Genomic DNA, 21,813 nt, shown 5'->3' on the forward strand with positions numbered 1-21,813 from the left:
GATGGCGATGGAAAAAACAGAGAGCCGAACCAAAGAAAGGTAGAAACAACAAACAAGGGAAATCGAGAGGCTGAAGGACGTGAAGAAGTGTGTGGCTGGAGGTTTGATTATCGATAATCCCTACGATCGACACGCGCGACGGCGTCTGTTTGGGGCCACCGCCTTGTCGCGTGGGGAGCGTGCGAGGTGGGTTTCGACACTACGCACACAATAGAGGTCGAACAATTGGGAGAATATGGGAGAGGAGGGAAGGAACAAAATGGGGAAAACCATGAAAGAGATCCAGAAGGGAGAAAGAAAGGAATTAATGAAGTGTGAAGTGTGAGGTGCGAAGGGCACCCGTTTGGCCGTAAACAGTGGTGGAGTCTTGTTCCGGCGGTGTACCGTACACAGTACAGGACAGGGTTTGGCGGCGGGCGCTGGCGGAGGGGCCGGTATTACCAATACGCCAAGTACGTGCTCTGTGCTCAGCGTTCAGCGTGGGATCGAAGATGTTTCCGAGTGCAGTTGAGATCGCTCCAATCCCACGTAGATCTGAAGTGTGGATATCTTCCTAAATATGCGATCTGACGTTCTGCTGCCCCTTGATTGCCATCCCCCGCAATAGCACGTATACAGTTCTTATACACACCCTTATACACACCTGGGCAGATATCCAACTTGAGAACTATATAAGAATACAAACATTCATACATTCTAAAACTCCTTGATCGCACAAGCTTCACGGTATGGCCCTTGCGGAAGTCTAATTACCTGTTCCCGATTTCGTTTGCGTCACAGGTCCCGGATGGAGTTTAGCTTGGTCCCATTGGAATGTTGCTTTGTATCTTCAAGGTTTGACATGTCGATCCGCCGCCGGATTTGGAGTTCACGTCCCATGAACCCTATGTAACCTTACTGGATTTAAACTACGACTTCAAGGTCAGATCGGGGGTTGGATCGAGATCCTCGACGCAAACAAACACCGTAAATAAACAGCTGGCCCTAGTCATACAGATCCATGGGATGGATGGGAACAGGGTCACCCGGTTTGATGCCAATTGGAAAAAAAGGTAGAGTAAATATAAAAAAAAGTAACAAAAAAAAGTCCGTGACAAGAATCCAGCCTGAATGCCGACACAAGGAAATAAAGTGGAAATAGAGTAGTGAGCTCAGAAGATAAGTGAGATAGTGGAAGACACAAAACAAATAGTCATGACAGCGTTATAGAATTTCAAGTCAAGACTGAGAAAAACCTACGCCCCGTCGCCGGGCATCTTGGCATCTCCGTCCTCGTCCACCTCGCGCAGTGTCGGGTACAGGACTGCCTCAGGCTCCTGCTTGGTAGGCTCCTGTTTGGTAAGGTCCTCGGATTGCCCAGGAGAAGCATAGGCCCGACTGGCGGTCTCGACTCCCTCCATAGCGTCCGTCCCTGATGCCGAAGACTCGGTTCCGCTGTGGCTTCTGGACTCTCCAAAGCTGTCCTGCTCCAGAAGCTCGGATACCAGGCGACGGAGGTTTTCTAGCAAACGAACCTTCTCCACCCACGCAACGTTGACGTCGCGATCGGCCACCTCGGTGGCAGCCTGAGCAGTGCGCTGGGCAGCCTCCTGATCGGGGTCGGGAGAAGCGCCGGACAAGGCAGGGTCAATCAAGCTAGTAGCGATAGAATCCTTAGTAGGAGTGCGCTCGCGGTCCTCCTTGCCGTCATGATAAGTGTCCATGCTGTTCTCATCGAGTTCTCGCTCCGCGGGGCGCGCGCGCTGCAGAGTGCCACCAGTGTAGCGGCGGCGCTCATCGTGATCGAAGACACCGCTGAGAGTGGAAGGCGGGGCTGCGCTGGACGCGGTCGGGTAGCCGGCAGTCATGCTATCGGACATGGTGGTCGACGGCAGGCGGGGATACATACCCGCGCCGCTCTCATGAGGAGGTGAGACGCGGTGGTTTTGAGACATGGAAATTGGGGAGCGATTTGAGGTGTACGACTGTGCGCTCGAGGGCGGTGTCAGGGCAGGGGTGCCGATCGAGGGAGAGTGAGCCGAGGTCGCCATCATAGGCGCAGAGGTGGCCGCGGTGACATGGGTGGGAGGGAGCTGGGACGGAGGAGAATGGGTAGTCCGGTAGTTCATGCCCCCGTGCACGTAGTGGGCACCGGGTTGAGCCACGCCAGCGGCAGCCACATTCTCGTCGCTCTCGTAGATTGTGTTTTGCATCTGCTCCAAGAACTGGTCGATGTTGATCAGGTCGTTCTTGGTGCGGACGTTCGACATGGGCGGGAGGTGGTAGGCAGGAGCAGGAGCGCCGCCGGGGCTGTAGCCACCGCCTCCGACTGCGATACCAGCCGGCATGGGCTGGTACTCGGGGACGGGTCCGTTGAGAATGGGAAGTTGCAGTGCCTGGAGACCCAGCAGGCGCTGGCCAACAGCGGCGTAAGAATTGGGGTCGAATTGGCGGCGCTTGAGATCACCGAAGAACTCGTTCAGGGCGTCATATCCGCGCTTGCGGTCGTAAGCCTGTTGGCCGTCTTGTCCCTGGCTCAGGGCATAGTAGACATTGCCGTATGAGTGGGGGTTGGCGGGCTGAGGAGGCGCATGGCTCTGGTAGTACTGAGGAGCTCCATGAGTATACTGCTGGCCGCCGACGCCGTTCATCGGGCCCTCGAAATAGTGAGTGGCAGCAGCGTAGCCTGGATTGCAATCGACATTTAGTTAGTAATGGTCCAAGCAAGGAGCAACTTTGTGTAGTTCATAAAAATTCCGGGACAGGAAAACCCGCCGGCAACACCTTGACCAGGACGGGGGCTTGGAAAGGGAAATCCAAAGCTGAAAAATAATCCGAAAACGAACCTTTGGGATTCGGGGGAAACATCATGTCAGGGTGATGCTTCATGCCAGGCTCGGGAGAGCGGATTTCCGAGTCGTCGGCATGGGTTTTGACATGCTTCTTCAGATCCTGGGGGCGCTTGAAGGCCTTGCCACAGAAATCACACTTGTGAGGCTTGAGAGGCACATGCACTCGGATGTGGGATGTGATATGATCGCGCTTGACAGTGGTAGTGTTGCATGCTCCCCACTGGCAGGTCAAGTTCAAGTTATTGGTACTCTTGCGACCGACATGGCGCTCGCACACGTGTTCCTTTTGTCGCCGAAAGTCATTAGTACACTGCGCAACACCGAAGCAGCAACGGCCAAGCTTACGTAGAGTGCCTCCGGAGTGGGAGACTTTTCGGTGCAGCCCACCCACTGACAGGGGAGCTGCTCGCCCGCACCGTTCATCGAGCCGTTCACGGCCGCGGTGGCCGCGGCAGCCGTCGCCGTCACCGAGGCGGGCGTGGTCGCGGGGATCTGCGAGACGGGGTGCGTCTGCTCGCCGGAGACAGGCACGGGGGCGGGCGCCGCCTGAGGCGTTGATGTTTGGGGAAGATTGTTCTCCGTCATGATGCCAAGAAATGGATCTTGTCGTGCTGGCGGGAGCCCAGACGCGACTTTTTAGCGGGGGGTAAAAGAGAAAGAGGAAACCAAACAAAAAATCACGACAATCAAAAACACAGTCAATCGTCGCCCGAATCACAGAATCAGGTAGTATAAAGGGATCAGGCCAGGGTGTTCAAGGGGAAGGGGGAAAAAGAAGAAGAAGGAGGAGGAAGAGAGCGGGTGCCTAGAAAACAAGACAACGGGGGAGACTCCACATAGGCATTCACAAGGGAGGGAAACCAACCGAGATTATGCCCAGAAAAAGCCTGGGGCGGAGGGGGCGAGGGACAAGAATAGGACAAGACTGACCGAGACTGGGCACAAAAAAGAGACTGGGCAAAAAAAAGGGACCGGGCACAAGAAAGGGTCTGGGACTGGGACAAGACCGGAGCCAAGAAGCGTGCGGGCCCAGCGACCCAAATGGTGCTGCGTCTTGGCTGTTGAGGGGTGGAGTACAAAGTCTGCCCTCGAGGCTGTGCTGCATTCCGGTATTATTACGTTACCCTTTTTCAGCACCGAGTAGAATATTTATGTACTATACAGTCCGTCTAGGTACCTAGGACATATTGTGTAGACTACTTGTCTGTAGAGCATCTGAGTAGTATAGCCAAGTGTACTCGGTGCTCCGGTGTTCCGTAGGGACATCCGGTCTGCCCCGATGTGGGCAAGCGCCGTACTCCAGGTTCCCAAAGGTCTCAACCAATCTCCAATGTTTGTCCTCGGCTGGCTCTGGTGGGAAATGAAAAGTGGCGACACCTACCTCGATTCAAAAGGGGCCACCGGGTCTGCCAAGAACCCCCAGCCTTGGTGTTGCTTCTTGGCAGCCAAGGTTTCCCTCATTCCCGCTCCGAGCGACTCTTGGGCCTTGGTATCTCTCGGCACAAGGAGTCCCTTGGCACTCTTCCTCCAAATCTCGCTGCCTGGTTCCCTCCGGACTTGGTACGTTCAGTGTGATCGGTTCAGATCGTGTCCGGATCGATTTGATCCAGGAGGGACGCCTCCCATGAGGTAGGAGGCTTGGGGAATGAGAACATGGTCTGATCCATGCAATGTTTCATTTTGATCATAATACAACCCTCTATCCCTCTATCTATACCCATCTAATAGTGTAACACCGCGCAACACGGAGGCTCCAAGCATTCCGCGACACGCTCGTCGCAATGCTTGGCCGGGGTAATCCCAAACACCCCATGAAAGAAATCAAGGCTCTCGGGGCTAAGGATTCCCTCCACCACGGCTCGGACACTCTTTCATGTGCCCTTTTGACTCATCCTCCGTGGCGGCTGATACCAGCTCCAAATATTCAGCCCGACCTTCGTACCCTCGGACACCGGAAACGCAGCGTGCCACGTCTCCGGATACCCGGTCCCATCGGGGCGCAGGTTCTCCCAGAAGATCGCATTCCCCTTGATCGGTTTGAACGTGATGCCCTCCTGGGCTGGCTGGCCCTCCGGCTCGCACTCCAGGAACTGACACCACTGTTCACCAGGCGGCATGCGCAGGCGCGGAAAATTCGTGCCTCCGCCCACACAGTCGGCTCCTAGGTATACCATGAACGTGCTGAGTCGGTCACCGCCGTGCGCAAGTGATCCCACCCAGTCGTAGTGGTGTCGGTAGTGGCCCGAGGCGTTGTATCGCTGTGCCCACATGCGCTCGATGTAGAGGTGTGGTCGCCACCCCTGGAAGGCACGCGCGCGCTCTTCCAGGCAGCGGACAGTATCGTCTCGGTCCAGGAGGGCGCGGTCGGAGAGGCGTTTGCTTGGGTCGACGCGCTCGGTGACGCCATCGTAGACGATTGAGGGGCTGTACTTGTTAAGGCTGAGTTCTCCGTTAGCCCGATTGCCTTCTCGAAAAAAAGGGAGAGTAGTGTTACCTGATGTCGACCAGATGGTCGGCTTCTTCGTCGCTCACGAAATTCTCAATGTACATGATGAGTGGTGTTCGCGACAAGAGGTGCAACTTGTACCCGGGTGCCTCGCCGGGGCAGTTGATGGGCACATCATCCTCCGGGCTAATGAAGCTATCATCTTCGAGATTCAATGCCGGCTTTGTTTCCTCCCAGTCGTCCAGAAGGACCTCGCTTTCCCAAGTCGTCACCTCGGAGGGTTCGGTTTTGTCGGGGAAGATGGGGCGCAGGATTGGCTCGAGGATGAAGATGTACACGGGGATGAAGTATAGGATCCACGTGAAGACGCTCGAGAGCTTTGGCACGGAGGCCATTCTTCCGTGTATATGCCGGGGTCCGTAAATTAATACTGTACAGTATCACGGAGAGGATCAGGCCCGCGTCGGATGCGACCGCGGCGGCCCTGGCAGGAGGTCTCGGATCAGACCCTAACTGAAGGCAACAGTGCAATAGTCATGAAATGTAATCAATCGAGGACCTCGCACTCGTTTCGTCGTAAAGGGTCATGTCGTTGGGAGTGTCGCAAGACCGACGGGCGAGACTCGGATATTGAGTGGGTTCTGGTTCTGGTCTAAACCGATCATGGCAATGCCGCTATTAACAATGTACGAGTGGGCTGATATCATCGAACCACGGAAAGTACGATCCTTGAGCTGGGCTATATCATTTGAATTATTTTCAATTGTACTGCCATCTTTAGATCGCCTGTGTATTTCACAAAGCAAATTAGGAAAAAAAAAAAAAAAAAGACCATGTCCAGTCCACTGCGCCCGCCAGGTATAAACAGATTTTTTCTTTTGCTTCCTTCATAAAGTGCATATCGTCGTAGAGAGCAATGTCCAGGATTAGACGCCGGAATTCATCCATTGCGTCCATTCATCATTAGGCGCCCGCGGCCCAGGTCGACAGGTAGCGTCGTTTCCGAACAGATCGTCAAAGGAGATCCCCAGGTCCATGCTCATTGCCATGGTACTGTCATCAAGCCCGATGTTGAGACCATTCGGAAGCGGCCGATCCTGTTGCATCGTCGTCTCTGCTCCCATGTTGGCATTAGTAGGTTGGAAGTTGTATCCTTCCCACACGAAGTTCTGGTTCGGGATCGAAACCAAGTCCGGGCTGCTCAGAGTTTCACTCGGAGTCTGGCTCTGCGGGAGCGGCGAGTGGAGCCGCGAGGAGTTCATTGAGTGAGTGTTGGCCTGAAGTCGGCTAGGAATCGATGACTTAACTCCCGATGTGTTCCCGATGGGGAAGCTGGGCAAGTTGAAGGCGTCAAAAGTGGGCGTGGATACACCTCCCGACAGATCGCTGGGGGTGCTTGTTGCCATTCCGGTTGGCTGCTGCGGTTTTGAGTCGAACGGGAGCTGCATGCCCGTCCGATCGTGACGGAAATGATCATCCTCCAAAGTGGACATAGGCTGTGTGGGATACGCGAAAGGATCGTCCGATGGGAACATGATAGGCATGAGATCCGGAAGGTTGTTCGGGTTGTTGAATTGCTGGGACCAGGCCAGACTTGATGGCTCCTGGTTGGCAAACGGATGATTCATAGATGTCGCAGACAACGGTTCGGGTGTTTGCATACTCTCTGTAAGCAGCTCCGGAGTTGACGCCATCCAGGCAGACTGGGAGCCACTATCCGAGGGTTGGTTGTTACCCATAATTCTGGTATTGTCCAAACTCCTTTGTCGACGATTCGAGTCTGATGTGTTCAATTGAGACATCATCTCGGTCGGGAATGTGCTTGAGCGGGGGGGTAAAGTCTGTCCAGGTAGAGCGCTGACAGGTCCCGGCTCGGAAGAAATGTTAGATGGAGCGGATCGCTTCAGATTGACCTGAGGTTTAGAGCTCTGACGACTCTTCAACATCTCCGGCAAAGATTTGAACAAGCACTGCGAAGCATAATTAGCTCAAGACTTTTCTCGACGAGGAAGGGGCACACCTACGATCAAACTCTGGGAACACCGGTCTGCCGCCAAACTCTTCTTAGCCAGTCCAGCCAAGGTGTTTTTGCCCTCCATAGCATCCTTCAATACACCATCTTTCGCAGTAGGTGAATCGGGGTTCTCAACCACGAAGAAAATCAGCGACAGAATCGCGAAATAAGTCGTATACATCGTGAACCAGAAGGATCCATTGAGAAGGCCCCTCTTGTGCATCCCGGTCGTAATGTGAACAATGTTTCGAGACACGCTCACGCAAGCTGCGGCGCAGGCGTAGGAACGCTTGTCTACACCACGCGCCTGTGACCCGCCAGAAACGTAGTGTAGGAATGGACGATACATGACCATTTGGACGTGGGCGTAACTGATACGCAGCAATTGACGGATTCTAAGGGAAAAATTAGCTCTCAATCCTTTCGTCTGGGTCTCTTTCCTGTCATGGCTTACCGTTCCAGCTGTGGCGAAACTTCCGTGCCAGGTCGCAGGGCTGGTGGAAGTTCTTCCATCCAGGTTTGAAGATCGCGCTCAATTTCACGAATCTTGGAGTGACTGACCATGTATCGCTGGTCGAATTTCGAGCGGTATCGGGCATTTTTCACCGGATAAATGTACTTGACAACTTTCAAGATGACGTTGCAAAGGCGCGTGTGCGCATTACATCCTGCCATCAGAGGGGTATAGTCGGAAGGCATCTGCGTGATTCCCTCCGCAGTAATGTATTCTGCATCAACCTCCATCGGGTATTCCTGATCGATATCATCGTCACTCAACATTTGAGGGAGACCCAAGAGCGTGCTAACGTAGACGTCCATTTTGCGAATCACCCAGAAGATGCGCTTTCGCAGCTCTCGCTCGATCGGATTGAAGTCTGCCGTGACCTTGCGGTGTAGTCCCAAACGTAGGGCCGAGCGGAGGCAAATACCCACGTAAGAGTAGCAAGTGCTCAGCTTAGCCGAAGATTGTAGGAAGAGAACCATGAAGCAGATTGCTTGCAAAGTGGTCAGATCTCTACAATCAGTGACTTCGAGCAGCTGCCGCCCTGCCTTGAAAAACTGGAATCTAGAGTAAACAGTCAGTATACTAGTTCTGCATACTCAAGTCGTGGTGGCAACATACCCTTGACCAATGGCACCTTCATAGCCAGCCAGGTCCAAGGTGCTGACGCCGTCATCTGAGAACAAACAGCCGACCGCCATGACAATATACAGAAGCGGCAGGAATGTGTTCTCCTCATTTGTAAACTGGTCGGTCGGGGTGTCGTAGATGCGCTCGAGAGTAGCGAAAAACGAAGGTTCATGCACGAAACGCATCAAAGAGCACGCATCGTCCAGCGCATTGTGACACAGACGGCGCGCAACCACTCGAGGAGGCAGGTCGTGGGTGGGAGGTAGTGAGGCATCCTGGGGCGAATCCGAGACGGACTTGGGGCTCTCGAGCATACCGAGCGCTGTTCTAGTGATCGGCATATCGTCAGCGCCCAGTTGTTTGCGCAGGCGGCGTACGAAGATCATCCCTGACGTGTGGCCATGGTAGTCCCAATGGCCCTGGTCGTCGCGATCCAAGCAACCCGAGTTATCGACCATAGTCTCCAGTAATCCTTCTTCTCCGCCCTCCGGGCCTGTCTCTGTTGGGCCAGAGGGGTTGGGCGCTGCTCCAGGTCCTGCTCCAGGTCCCTGGAGAGGGGTCTGCTTCTCTCTTTGGGCTGCGAGTCGTTGCTCGGCCGCGTGCACGTCCAGTTGCGGGTCATCAAGGTTGATGTCGGGGAGGAGGGTTCGGAGAATGGCCTCTGCCTTGTGCATACGAGCTTCGAGGGCTTCTACATACTGCGGGGCGGGGTTGCGACGGCGGTTGGACGGTTGATCGTACGTACACTCTATAGGGAAATGTCAGACACGCGCAGAGGTTCACAGAGGAGTAAGGCGCACCGTAGCTGTACACCGTGCAGTGTGTGCAGGGCTGTTTCCCATCGCACTTGATTTTCTTTCTACGGCATTCATCGCATGCTCGGCCAACTCGTCGCCTCTTCTGCATCGGCAAGGGCTGGCCAAGCTTGGAGTCGGGGGGGAGCCATCCTGGCCTGAGTGCGAGGGGTCGTCGTCGTGGTAGTCCACGGCGGGATCATCCTCAGTCTCTCCTGAAAGAGGATCCACAGTCGCCATGGTCAACGGAGATGGTCATGTAAGGGGAGAAAGGCTTGGCGGCCGATCAGATACAAGGGTTCATTGATCGCCCTGGCGTGGTCGCGAAGATGGTCAATAGTTCAGAGTTATGGAGCGACGAATGACAGGCGGAGTAAAAGGGACGATCGGACAAAAGCTCTCGGGCCTTTTGGATTTGCGATGATGAAATGATTATGTCCGAAAGCGGTGGGCGGAGGGGGTTGCTCTCAGGTACTTCTCCAAGTGGGAGTGCTGGAGCTAGGAGGAAATACGGAGACAAGTTCAACTTCTAAGTTCCATGCTCTACGTAAGTCCCCGGTCCAAAAGGAGAAAAGTGGGTTAAATGTCGGAGGTCCAGTGTGCGTGAGCCCGACGCCCTACGCACGGGGATTCCAGGGTTCTTCTATTGCGCCATTGTCTCTTTGGCAGCTCGTCCGATGGTAGAATTTTCCCGCGTTTCAGTCTCCACTATCACTGGCTGCCGACTCGGCTGGAGTCCGGTATCCGCTGGGCGCTCGGCGATGAGTCTGCACGAAGCCGAGGCGAACAAGTCGATGAGTCGATCCGCCGAGTCGGAGGTCGGAGATAAAGCTTCCAATCTGGTAGAACGTTGTCTCAGTGAGTCCCCTTCGGCCGTTTCTTTTGCCAACCCGGGGCGCATGCATCACCCAGTCAGATTGAGAATTGGACGACCGCGTGTCCATGGCAGATGTCTTCGTATTCCAGCGGATCCTGCATGCTGGGACGTCGGCGGATTGGCGCGTCGTCGAGTTCAAATGTTCCTAGGGTAGGGCTTGTGGCTAACCTTGGAAGGCTCGTTATCATAGGCACAAGTGCTGGAGGGGGTTTCAAGTTTATTTATGCAAATTGGAATCTCCAGCATCTTACGCATCTCATTCCTTTGTTTCTGATGCCTGTCGATCAGTACGTCAGAGCTGTCGAGGGTCAAGAATAAGACTCGCCTCCACGCACGGGAGAACATGTACAGCATATCAAGGACCATGCATGACAGTTACGCTAGGTACAGCATCTGACATGAAGGGATTAGCCATGTAGGGCTAACATGACCTCCTGTGACGCGACTGGAGGAATGCGCGAAAGCTGAAACGACGACACGATTCCTCGGTCGGAGAGGTTTAGAGGGTTTTGGGCCCCAATCTGTTGGTCTCCGCAGGTCCTCTCTGGCTCCCAAAGCGGTTTGTTAAACGAACCATTAAAGCTCGACGTCAACCCTGCAGGGCCGAGGAGCTTGATCAACACGGAAAAATCAGAAGAAAGGGGCACCGTCTTGTCCACTAGTCCTCCACTAAGCAGATCCCTCACGTCTCGCATGGCATTCACGTAGTTTCGGGATCGATTTACCCCCTTCGGCACGTCCCACTTCCCCATGGATCTGCACATTCTACATGGACGCGTGAGAAACCGGTTCTTCTAGAGCTGACTCTCTGTTTATATGCCTCTGCTTCACTCTGCGAAGCTACGACTGGTTCTAGGAATGCAGCTGCGCTGCTGAGAACCATGGTTTTCATTTTAGTTACGTTCTGCTGCGCCTTTGCAGGCCTGGGCTCGTTCCTCTCTGGCTATGACTCGGGTGTCATCTCGTCGAGTATTGAACAGGATGCCTTTATAGAACGATTTGGGTCTCCCAAACTTTCTGACGCTGCCAGTGGAGGCATCATCTCGTCATATACCGGTATGGCATCCGATTTTTCATAATAATGATCAGTATCTAACAATCTCCAGGAGGTGCAATTGTGGGGTCGCTACTCGCGCCCTATATCTCTGATTCCCATGGACGCAGAATGGTGATCTTTATTGGCGGTTTCCTTGCCACTCTAGGTGCTGCACTTCAGGGAGGCGCAGTCAGCATCGCCATGCTAATCGCCGGTCGATTGATCGCCGGGCTCGCCATTGGCCTGATGTCTGCCACAATTCCCGTCTATTGCGTATGTTGAACCATGACATGCGCAAATTAGGGCCATTGTGCATCTATGACTAACATTGTCTCAGAGTGAGATTGCTCCGCCTCGCATTCGTGGGTTGCTCGCAAGCATGCAACAATGGATGATTGGAGTGGGAATTATGGCTGCCGTAAGTAGCTCGTCGTCACTAAATTATGAATTAATTTTTTTCTGACGATGCCACCAGCAATGGGTCGGATACGGCTGTTCACTACGCACAGGCGAATTCACGTGGCGGTTCCCTCTATCTTTGCAAACAGCGCCTGCTCTGATTCTCGCTTGTGGCATTTGGTTCCTCCCAGAGTCACCGCGCTGGCTGATTGAAACTGGTAAAGAGCAGGCGGGCCGCTCTGTGTTGACCCGTCTGCATCTGAACCGCGATGCAACGAACAACCAGTTTATCGAGCACGAACTCAACCAGATCTACGAGAGCATTTATCATAAGCAGCAATCAGTAGTCCGCTCCTGGCGCCATATTTTACTCTCCAAACAATGGCGCTATCGAATTCTTCTCGCATGCGGCCTACAGGCATTCACTCAAACCTCTGGCGCAAACGTGATCCAGAACTACGGACCTAGGATATACAAATCACTGGGACTGTCGACATCCACTTCCTTCATGATGATCGGAATTTGGTGTGTGCTGGCAGTACTGTGGAACACGATTTTCATGCTCTTCATCGACAAAGTCGGGCGGCGAAAGCTTCTAATCCCATCGCTGCTGGGCATGGGAGCCGCCATGTGCGTTGAAGCCACGCTCGCGCGGTACATTGACTTTAGCGACAGCGAGGCCAACCGAGACGCACTCCGCGCAGCAATTGCCATGTTCTTCGTCTTTTCTTTCTTCTTCACCGGCCTTGGTCTGATTTCTTGGATCTATCAGTCCGAGATTTTCCCCACGGCAATCCGAGCCCGTGGATCATCGGTGGCTACCGCAACGAACTGGAGTTTGAACTTGATTTTTGCGCAGTGCTCCCCTGTTGCGCTCACGAGGATTGGCTCTAACTACTTTTACTGTTTTGTTGGATTCAACTGGGCTGCCGTCTTCCTGGTTTGGTTCTGGTATCCAGAGACCGCTGGGCGGTCTCTTGAAGAGGTGGAAGAGGTGTTTAAAGAAGAGAAGGATGAGCAGCCAGAACCCACAACTGGCGAGGTAATCCGCGAGCGTGCGCCATCTCGCTTGCATGTCAAGGACAAGAGCATGGATCCTCTCTCCATGCATCCGACTACTACGACTGGCAGTTGGAGTAGCAAGAGCGGGTCTTCTCCAAAGTTATGGAATAAGAAACCGGAAGAAGCATGAGATAGATCAATGCTGGCATGATATAGAATTGTACCATTCTTGTACTATTTTCAAGCTCTTCACTCTATTGCGTGATATCCCGCATGAGTTCACAATGCCCTCGGCACCGCCGCCACCACCATTTAACAGCTCCAGGCCGCGCAATCATATTTCGCATGGAGTGTAATGTCCGTGATAACCATACCGTGTTCCAGTAACACCAACGGGCACAAAGAACCCGTAACCCACACCAAGACACCAATTGGGTAATGGGGTGATACAAATTATATACAGAAGAAGCAGACCACCGCGAAGCATTAGACCATCAGTGAAGGCATAACATAGCTCGTCAACGGCGCATCGAGTATCTCCCTCCGCAGATCCGCCTCCCAAAGATAAGCACTTGATTCAGTAACCCGAAGCGTTAAACAATCGAAAAGGAAGTCATTGATCCGGTGCCACGAGTCCGCGCCCAGTCTCTTCGCAATCTTCAACATTCTACCCGTGAACCAGGGCCGAGCAGATGGAGACGTCGCAATGGGTGAATACTGCTTAAAGTCGGGAATGCTTTCTGCAAGCCCAAGTGCAACACTGCCTTCGACACTAGTCGTCCAGTTATTCGTGCAGCCATCGTTACATGCTAATAGGATCTGAAGGATGGCTTCGACGGACCCGCTCAGGTTGACTTCGCTGTCGACCATTGCTTGTTCCAAGGTGCTGAGGAAAGTGCCCGCGAGGATGGGTGTGTAGCGGTAGTCCCAGAGGGCGGCGTTCAACATCATGACTGCTGTCAGTCGAGCGACCATTTGTTTTCGGTCTCCGGATGCGGTGAACCGTGCGCTTGGGGGAGCGGCTAGGACTTTGTATAGGAGAGATGATGTTTTTACTGCAGTGTAACGGGTTGGGTCGCAAGATTCTAGGTTATGTAGTTGGTAGAGAGATAGTTGTTCGCAGCGGCGGAGAAAGTCGAGGAACTCTTCGCATTGAAGTCGGATCTCATCCATTGGTGACGTTCTTTGGGCTGTCGGTGTGGGCTCTGGGCATGCCGCGAGGTCTGAGAGGACAGAAGAGGTGGAACTTGGCGGAGATGGTATGGAGTAGAGGTTGTGAGAAGGTTGGGATTGAGCGCACTCGGGTTGCGAGATTGAAGTCGGTGGTTCGTTTTCAAAAAAGAAGCTTGGCCCATGAGTTTCGTATCCCGACAAGATATAATCTTGCCAATTGATCAGCATCCCGAGTCGGGTATTTGCGAAGGCGGTTGGTCCGCCGCGAGACCTAATCATCTCGCGAGCTGCACGCATATGCACCCAGCTGATTTCCTTGTGGCCCGGCCTGGGATCAAAGTCTTCCAGAGCGGCGGCGCTCAGGCAGGAGATGATTGCGACATCAGAGTCGGCTCGAGGGTCATTGGACAGATGCTCTCGGAGCATTGTCAGAGCGCGATCTCGGTGTAGGAGAGTGCTGGAAGTTTCGGTCTCGTTGCGGACCCAGGCCCAAGTATTGGCGGCATGAACCAGGATTGTATTTTGGAAGGCTACGGCACCTTTCATAGCCTCCGGGATGAAGACGGCCGTGTACCAGTTGTGTGCTTTGGTAGATCGGAAGTGGGTGCCATAGGAGCATGCCGGCATATCACTCACGTAAAAGTCGAATAGTCTTTGGCCTTCAAGATCGAGCTCTATCGGGAGGCTATTGAATGGATCTGTCCGTGCAGCGCTTAAAATCGTCCTCGGGGACCGTGCATATTCGAGAAGAGTAATGGTAGCAGACGAAAACGACTCAAGACTGTTAGAGTCTTCTGTATAATTATGGCTGTACGGAGAGAAGTTAAGGAAGCCCCGAGGTGGGAACTGATAGCCTTGTGGCACGACAGGAGATGTGTGGTGAGATAGAGGAAGAGCAGGATCAAGGACTGGAACCGCTAGCGAGATAATTGAGGATGTAGCGGCTTCCCGCCAGTGAATATCCTCGATTTGGGCCTGTGTGTCCCCAGAAGGGAAGGTTCCTTCCTGTGACTGATCTGGAGAGCTGCTTTTCTCGGCCTTTCTTGCAGACTTGCGCTTCGCAGCTCGACCTTTTCTGGGCCGCCCACGTTTCGAAGCAATAACGGGCTCTTCTTCGCTTTCGCTGGTTTGACGAGAGCCACCTTTTTTATAGCGCAGGTACTCTTGCATAACATGGCGCTTCACTTGCGTCAGATTGCTCCGACTGTTATTCGAAGAGTCGATAAACTGCCATCGCATGTTGGAGTTTTCGACGTTGCTCGCCGCTTTCGTGGGATTTGACATTATTGTGTATGAAATCAAAGCGCACAGGAAAGCGCAAGTGTCCTTGAAGGTGCACGGTGAAAAAGGCTAAGGTGACCAGTGATGTTTTGATATTGCGGGAAGGATTGATTAAAGAAAGGACAGCTGGAGCTACAGAAAAATCGACAAGTCCTCATGCACAGGCTTAAAACGCGAGGAAAGCACGGCGGGGGAGGCCGGAGTCCAGACGGTGAAAATAAGCAGAGCTCAGGACTCCACAGGGCCCTCGCGCATTTGTGCCAAGACGGAAAGTAGGATCCCCACCATCGACTTCAACAGTCATGAACTATGACCGAAACGGAATAGGGTCCAGCATGCCGGCTACAACACGCCTGTTTCGAGCCCCTGTGCAAGAGAATACCGGGATCTTTCAGGGCGAATCGTGGTGAAACATCTCCCAAAGCGGGAATGGGGCCGAAGTGCGCCATCTTTGCAACGACCAGTGGCCGATCGTCAGATCAAGTCGCGGCTCGCACAGCCATGGATGCGTATTGCGATTGGCAGGCGCATTTTTTGACGCAAGTGCAAACACCAAGACACCAAGCAGACGCGAGACATGGGTCTCACTCGACACCACAAAGTAGGTTAGATCAAGATCAGCGGGACCACATTTTAGAGCGGACTCGGCTCCACTTGACATTTAGGGGATCGAATGGTGCTGTCTTAACCAGGTCACTGCCTAGGGCCTAATTACCCTGGTCTGTTCCAGCGGGATCCGGGAAGCCGGGGCTTTTGGAGGCTGGAAACTGGAGACTGGGCCAGTTCGTCCCTTTCCGTCTCGCTGCTTGGCATTTCTTGCCCAAGCTTCAGCTGCGTGGCCATGGGAGCTCAGATGATCGGGACTTCCGCCGTGCCCGATGCTGGGCATGCTTGACCAATACCGAGACCAAGTACTCGGCCTACAGGATACGGATACATGTTTGCAGACGCCTATAGCCGACCAAGTCCTGCGTATCCTGCGGTAGCGTGTCTTTCGGCATACCCCATGAGAGTCAGAATGGAGTCTCCCAGGAATGTGTTCAACGCCAAACTGTTTCGAAGCCTGAGGGTTGATGAACATCACTATCAAGCTCTTAGCCTTATCAACCCCCCGCCCGCATCCCTACCGTATCTCACGATGGGGCTCCACATTCCATCAGCGACATACCATCTTCGGCATAGTCCAGGCTGATCACTAACGGGAACACTCACTGTCCCTACGCCCCTGATCCATCAACATCAGAATTCTAATGCCTGAGACACGCTCGGACCCGGATACGGCGGGGCCTAGCTCGGTCTTCATGCCCCGAATCGGGCAAGATGCAGCCTTAGGTTCATTACGCAGGTGTAGACCTCGATGCACGGTGATTGATATGCCGCGTCTGACGTTGGTACTCCTACTCAACCCCTGATGAATGAATCCGGCCATCTCCAATCACTCTAAGATCCTATGCCTTTGCACCCGGCAATCTTCAATGGCGCTCCAGGGTTTTAATCCTGGTTCCGCTTACATGTAAGCGTTGAAGTGGGCCAGCACAGCCCTAATGCCAGAGACATCGGGATATGATTATGCCCCAACGCTGATGACTCCAAGTCTCCCTGGATGATCTCCAACGGCTAGTCTAGTCTTACCTGCAGGCTCTAAACGTGGCCCTAAAGTATGCAGATGCACCATGTGTCGCCCTGTTTCAGGATTTTTTTGAATCTCCAATTGTCACCCACGGCTCCAGGTTGCATTGAGGCGATGTCTGCACATGATGTTCTGGGGAAAGATGAACCCGATGGGGTCGGCATTATGTCTACAAAATGGCCTTGGCTTCCCCGGTTTACCGAAGGATGTAGACCGCTATGCGTCCACTCTTATCCGTCTTCTTCACCGCATCTCACATCCAATTAACGATTGTGCGCTTAGCCGCCAGACACACAACTTTCCCTGACCTCCCCTGTTGCTGTTGGTACTATAGGACTATGGCATGGAGGGAGTCGATGGGCATAGAGTATACCTACCTGGGTTGCTAAGGCGCCCAAGGATAATCTTCACCATAGCTCAAGCCCCTGATACTGTCAATTAGCAGGAGTGGTCCGTTTCTCGTAGCATCAGCATGGTATCTCTGATATATCTGGCTTCAAGGTGCGACCTAAAAGAGCAGATGCAGGTAAGATAACTTAGTAGCAGCGATTTCAAAATACAATACATCACGGCTGTCCTTGTCATTTCACGGAGAGGTTTTGTGGTAAAGGAACCAAGTACTTGGTCTGATGAAAAATTTTATAGCTTCAGAGAGAACTTAAATAATGCCTGCTGCGAGAATATGTATGCAACTGAGAATGACCGCCATGCCGTGTCCTTATGTCTGGGAGTCGGTGCAGCGCGGTGAAGCCAAAGCGCGACTGTCGCGTGTCACGGACACTCTCACCGCCTTCGCTTTGTGCCAAAACTCCGACACGCCGATCTGCGTTTGCGATTCAAGGGACTCGTGATAACACCCTTGTGTTTGCTGCTTCGTATGTTCCATAACCTGTTTTGAGGTTTTGTTTATCAATATATCACTGTGAACGCACCCCCGAAGGCGAATTGCAGGAGTGACACATCCCAGAGTGAGCGGTTGAAAGGAGCGTGAATCTGCTCGAAATCCGCCCGCCGACACAATTTGCTCGAAATCCCCTACTGGTCGCGTGCTGCTTGTCGCATCAGTGTGAACGGGTCTGTTCTGGATCTTGAACCGACAGACACATCGATGCAAGTTCCATGATGCCGCCAGCATTTCCGACGGGACCTGTGTGCATTTAACTCAGTCCGCGCCTTTCGCTACCGTGATCGCTTTCCTCCGCTCAAGCTTGACTTTACACCATCCGTGTGCCGTTTGACATACTAAGCGACAAAACGCATAGCCTATTGAGCTCATTTCTGCGGCTTTGGCCCTAGTGGTGGAGATGGAGACGAACGCAAATCACTTGAACGGGTCCGCGGAGATCGCATGCACCACGACGACAGTCAATCCATACGAGACACGGCCAGAACACATCCCCCGAGACGATCCCTTCCTTGCGCAAAGCGCGCAATATGGACGCTACGCCCCGCACCCCGACGATTTCACCCCTCATTACAACCACTGGTACCAGCCGGATCCAAAAGCGAATGCCTTTTGGCAGGATACCGCCACAAAATTCTGCACTCCGGAGCACTCTCTTGGTATCTCGGGACCAAGAGAGGCTTTTGCTGCAGGCAGTGTAATCATTCGGGTTGATCGCGATGTCGCCGATGGTGCAGCTGCGGAACGATACTCTTGCGTGAATGCGAACGAACTATCAGCAGCTCGGAAAGCCGAAGATACTCTGAAGGAGATTGGAGTCGCGGTTCCAGTTATATGCTTCTGTGGGACAATCGAGGGAAGAAATGTGACAGTGGAATCTCGAATCCCTGGTGTGTCGCTGGATGTTGCTTGGCGATATCTCAGCGCCGAGGAAATAGATGTCTTCAAGAATCAATGTCGCCAGATCCTGCAGCAGCTTGCGACAATCGACCCTTCTTCCGACGAACCCTCCTACGTATGCCGCGGTCTCAATTCGCAACCCCCGCCATCAGGAGCCGAGGAGGAACGAAGCATATTGTTTGCAGAAAAGGTTGCAGGGGAGGAATTATGTCTCACACATAACGACCTGGAGCTACCCAATATTATTGTGAAAGACGGTCGGGTCGTGGGGATCGGCGGATGGCGACAAAGTGGACATTTCGGACTTGCGCGAGCCCAAAAGATTCATCGGTCCTTGAGAAATCTCGAGCCTTCAATGCAACAGAACGGAAGCACCGCTGAAGGTGGAGCGACGTGGATTGATCTCTACGATGATTCTTATGACTCCAACAAGAGTGCGCCATTAGTCCGAAACCTGGACACTGCTTTACCACCGGTGAAAAACGAGATAATGAGCTCAACTCTGGACATAATTCCTGCCAGTGATGATCTTGAAACCAAATCGCTTGGGCTGGATGGCATAAGTGACCAGCCCACTTCCAAAACACTCGCAAATCTCAAAAACGGACCATCATCACGCGCATCATCAACCGATCGATCATCTCCAGCGAACTCAGTGAAACTTGCGTCAAATAAGAAGGGATCCGCAGCTACCAAGAAAGGCACGGCGAAAAAGCCTACAGCAAAGAAGCGCAGGCCGAACGATGACGCAGACAGCGTTGACGGGCGCTCCAATACACCAGCATCCCGCACTAGCAAAACACCCGGTAAAAAGCAGAGCTCTGTATCAGTGGCCGGTTCTCCACCACCAGAGAAGAAGAAGAAAAAGAAGCCTAGCAAGACAGCAGTCAACGAGGAGGATGAGGATTCGTTCGAAGATGAAAACGCATTATTTTGCATTTGCCGACGACCTGATAACCATACATGGATGATCGGATGCGATGGCAATTGCGAGGATTGGTACCATGGGAAATGTGTCAACATCGATCCCCGAGACGCCGATTTGATCGATAAGTACATATGTGAGTGTCCTGTCCGCCTCTCTTCATTCCCTTCTCTAACCAGTAAACCAGGCCCGAACTGCAGTAAGCGCGGCAAAGGTGTCACAACATGGAAACCGATGTGTCGTCTCTTCGAATGTCGCAAACCGGCGCGCGTCACTCGCCAGAATCCTAGTAAATACTGCTGTGACGACCACGGCCGCGAATTCATGCGCCAGCAGACCCGTCGTTTCAAGCTGGGACCTGCTCGGAAACGTCTGGAGGACTTGGGCAGCATGGGTGGGGTTCTCACGGCCGGTGATCTAAAAGCCGCGATCATGGGAGCTACATCTGTGGAGCAATTCCGCACGTTAGGTGACCGAATCATTTCTCCACCTCCAGAGTCCACCAAGGAGGAAAGCCCCAAGGCCGAGGTAAAGAGCGAGACACCGCAGGCCGGGGACAAGCTCGGTTTCGATATCGATTCCAGCGACCTGGACTATTCTCCCGACGAAGCAGCAAGACTTGACAAGCTGCGCAACCTTCGGGACGAGCTCATCCATCGCAAGGAGATGCTCGCAGCCCGGTCGACATTTGTGGGTCTTGTGCGCCAGCGATCCAAGGGCGTGGTCGAAAAACTCAAGGCAAACGACCCGAAAGGCGGATGGAAGGACATCTGCGGCTTTGATTCTCGCCTCTCCTGGTCCGACGAGGAGTTTGATGAGTGGCGGCTGTCGGATGCTGGCAAGAAAGCCCTTTCGGAGGGTACAGTCGAGGCCCTCGCCGCGAGTTACCCGACAACCACCGATGGCGATGGCGACACGGCCATGGACGGGGAAGAAGATGAACTGGCATTCTGGACCCGCGGCATTTGTACCAAGAAGCGGTGCGAACGACACAAGCAGTGGGTTAAGGTGCAGCAGCAGGACATTGTCTTTGAAGAGAGCGCGGCGGATCAAGATCTCACCAAGTACGAGTCTGAAGCTCGCTCTGTAGCGGAGAGAGCCGTGTTGAGGAAATGGGCCGAGAAGGAGAATATGCCTCTTGAGGCCCGATGAACGATCCTGAACTGGAACAAAAAAGCTTGATACCCTTTACAGCGAAAATGGCTCATGGATCGGAGTTGATATTTCGAAAAGGATCATATTGCATTCGGTAAATGGCGCACTATGAGGCGGATCTGGTCGCACATTTGATCGTTGGATGGGCGTGTATGAGTAGCGATTTGCATCAGATAGATGAATATGAACCTTCTATCAAAGTCTCATGGCTGACGTAGGTCTATTTTGAGGTCCATATTCCCCATTTACCCAGTCCGGGGCCGACGCGGTCTTTGATCACTTCTGCTACCTTGGCTGACTTGACGTCGGAGAGCAGTATGTGTGTGTCGATGCCTTGATCCAGGGTTTTCATAAGGAGGTTAAATAGGAGTGAAGGGCCGGGTATTTGGAAGATCGAGTGGATGCCACCGTCACGAGAGAATCTTGTGTCATCTTCAACTGGGGCCTTTTGCTTCTCTGATTGCTGGTCCGATTCGAAGTTTGGTGGGCCGAGTCCGTTGGTATTGACTAACATCACCGAGAGAAAGGAGGCATATGCTCTGGATAACCGAGTCAGGTTCCGTAATGTGGCTGCTAACAAAGCGGTCCCCTTGACCGGATTTGAAGCTCGGATGATGCCTTCAGATAGTGTGTCAAGGCTGACGACGATTAAAACGACGGAGTGGTTGTTCGTGCGTTGAGTTTGAAGCTCTTGTAGCGAGTCTGAGACCTTGCCAATTGCCTGGGCGGCATTTGGGAAGTTGTGAATTGGGAGTAACTGCACGGAACTAAGCCGCTCGATTGCATCTTCTTTTGGGAGAGGCTGGCCAACGGTAGACTGGAGATGATTGAGTAAGACCCTAGGCGCAAAGGCATCGAAATTATTGGGATAAATTATGAATGCGCTTGTTCCTGATGACGGGGTCACCCTCAGCAAATGTTTTATTAGAAGGGAGCGAGGTATCTGAGTTGATTTAGCAATGCCTTTGGTCCAGAGGGCCTCGTTCATACCTGAGCGATGTATTCGTCATTCTCTTTGCTTTGGTTACGCAGTCTGGAGAAGCCGATGACAGCGCCGCATCGGAAGGTGCCAGCCGAAGACTGGATACCGGCGTCCCAGTCATCTTTGAGGTTCCAGTCATTGATATCTGTTGATTCATGTGCAGAGCGCGTTGTATCAGTCGTCCTGAGCTTTGGCTGAGTGAGGAGGGAGCTCGCAAGGACCGGGTGTGTAGGCTCCGCTGAGTAGACATCAGGAGCAGTGGCCATTCTGCGTGACGATCTTAGCTCAGGGATGTTCAATCAGCCTAATACACGCCACATTTCGGGGGTGTC

At 53.3% G+C, this 21,813-nt stretch overlaps 7 protein-coding genes across 7 annotated transcripts; 2 read left to right on the forward strand and 5 right to left on the reverse strand.

Annotated features, from left to right (window-relative positions):
- Positions 1-1,235: 1,235 nt before the first annotated feature.
- On the reverse strand, positions 1,236-3,416 carry pacC (putative C2H2 transcription factor PacC; the record flags this gene model as incomplete). Its single annotated transcript, XM_058450732.1, has 3 exons — positions 1,236-2,665; positions 2,826-3,114; positions 3,177-3,416. 3 exons carry the CDS (start codon positions 3,414-3,416, stop codon positions 1,236-1,238), a joined length of 1,959 nt encoding a protein of 652 aa, XP_058310194.1.
- A 1,286-nt stretch (positions 3,417-4,702) lies between these two features.
- Positions 4,703-5,672, reverse strand: N7498_003671 (oxidoreductase, 2OG-Fe(II) oxygenase family; the record flags this gene model as incomplete). Its single annotated transcript, XM_058450733.1, has 2 exons — positions 4,703-5,270; positions 5,326-5,672. The coding sequence occupies 2 exons, from the start codon at positions 5,670-5,672 to the stop codon at positions 4,703-4,705; spliced, it is 915 nt and encodes a 304-aa protein (XP_058310195.1).
- A 531-nt stretch (positions 5,673-6,203) lies between these two features.
- N7498_003672 (putative C6 transcription factor (Mut3)) lies at positions 6,204-9,457 on the reverse strand (the record flags this gene model as incomplete). The annotated part of the gene is made up of 5 exons (XM_058450734.1): positions 6,204-7,247; positions 7,302-7,686; positions 7,746-8,357; positions 8,415-9,169; positions 9,224-9,457. 5 exons carry the CDS (start codon positions 9,455-9,457, stop codon positions 6,204-6,206), a joined length of 3,030 nt encoding a protein of 1,009 aa, XP_058310196.1.
- Positions 9,458-10,975: 1,518 nt separating this feature from the next.
- N7498_003673 (sugar porter family MFS transporter) lies at positions 10,976-12,721 on the forward strand (the record flags this gene model as incomplete). The annotated part of the gene is made up of 4 exons (XM_058450735.1): positions 10,976-11,150; positions 11,201-11,403; positions 11,468-11,548; positions 11,606-12,721. The coding sequence occupies 4 exons, from the start codon at positions 10,976-10,978 to the stop codon at positions 12,719-12,721; spliced, it is 1,575 nt and encodes a 524-aa protein (XP_058310197.1).
- A 296-nt stretch (positions 12,722-13,017) lies between these two features.
- N7498_003674 (sigma-70 region 2 family protein) lies at positions 13,018-14,988 on the reverse strand (the record flags this gene model as incomplete). Its single annotated transcript, XM_058450736.1, has 1 exon — positions 13,018-14,988. The coding sequence occupies one exon, from the start codon at positions 14,986-14,988 to the stop codon at positions 13,018-13,020; it is 1,971 nt and encodes a 656-aa protein (XP_058310198.1).
- A 2,931-nt stretch (positions 14,989-17,919) lies between these two features.
- N7498_003675 (putative PHD transcription factor) lies at positions 17,920-20,496 on the forward strand (the record flags this gene model as incomplete). The annotated part of the gene is made up of 2 exons (XM_058450737.1): positions 17,920-19,480; positions 19,532-20,496. 2 exons carry the CDS (start codon positions 17,920-17,922, stop codon positions 20,494-20,496), a joined length of 2,526 nt encoding a protein of 841 aa, XP_058310199.1.
- A 223-nt stretch (positions 20,497-20,719) lies between these two features.
- On the reverse strand, positions 20,720-21,747 carry N7498_003676 (uncharacterized protein; the record flags this gene model as incomplete). Its single annotated transcript, XM_058450738.1, has 2 exons — positions 20,720-21,316; positions 21,490-21,747. The coding sequence occupies 2 exons, from the start codon at positions 21,745-21,747 to the stop codon at positions 20,720-20,722; spliced, it is 855 nt and encodes a 284-aa protein (XP_058310200.1).
- Between the last annotated feature and the right edge of the window lie 66 nt (positions 21,748-21,813).

This window comes from Penicillium cinerascens (genome assembly GCF_028974065.1).
Source record: "Penicillium cinerascens strain IBT 15544 chromosome Unknown contig_24_segment0_segment0, whole genome shotgun sequence".
In the NCBI taxonomy this organism is placed as follows: domain Eukaryota; kingdom Fungi; phylum Ascomycota; class Eurotiomycetes; order Eurotiales; family Aspergillaceae; genus Penicillium; species Penicillium cinerascens.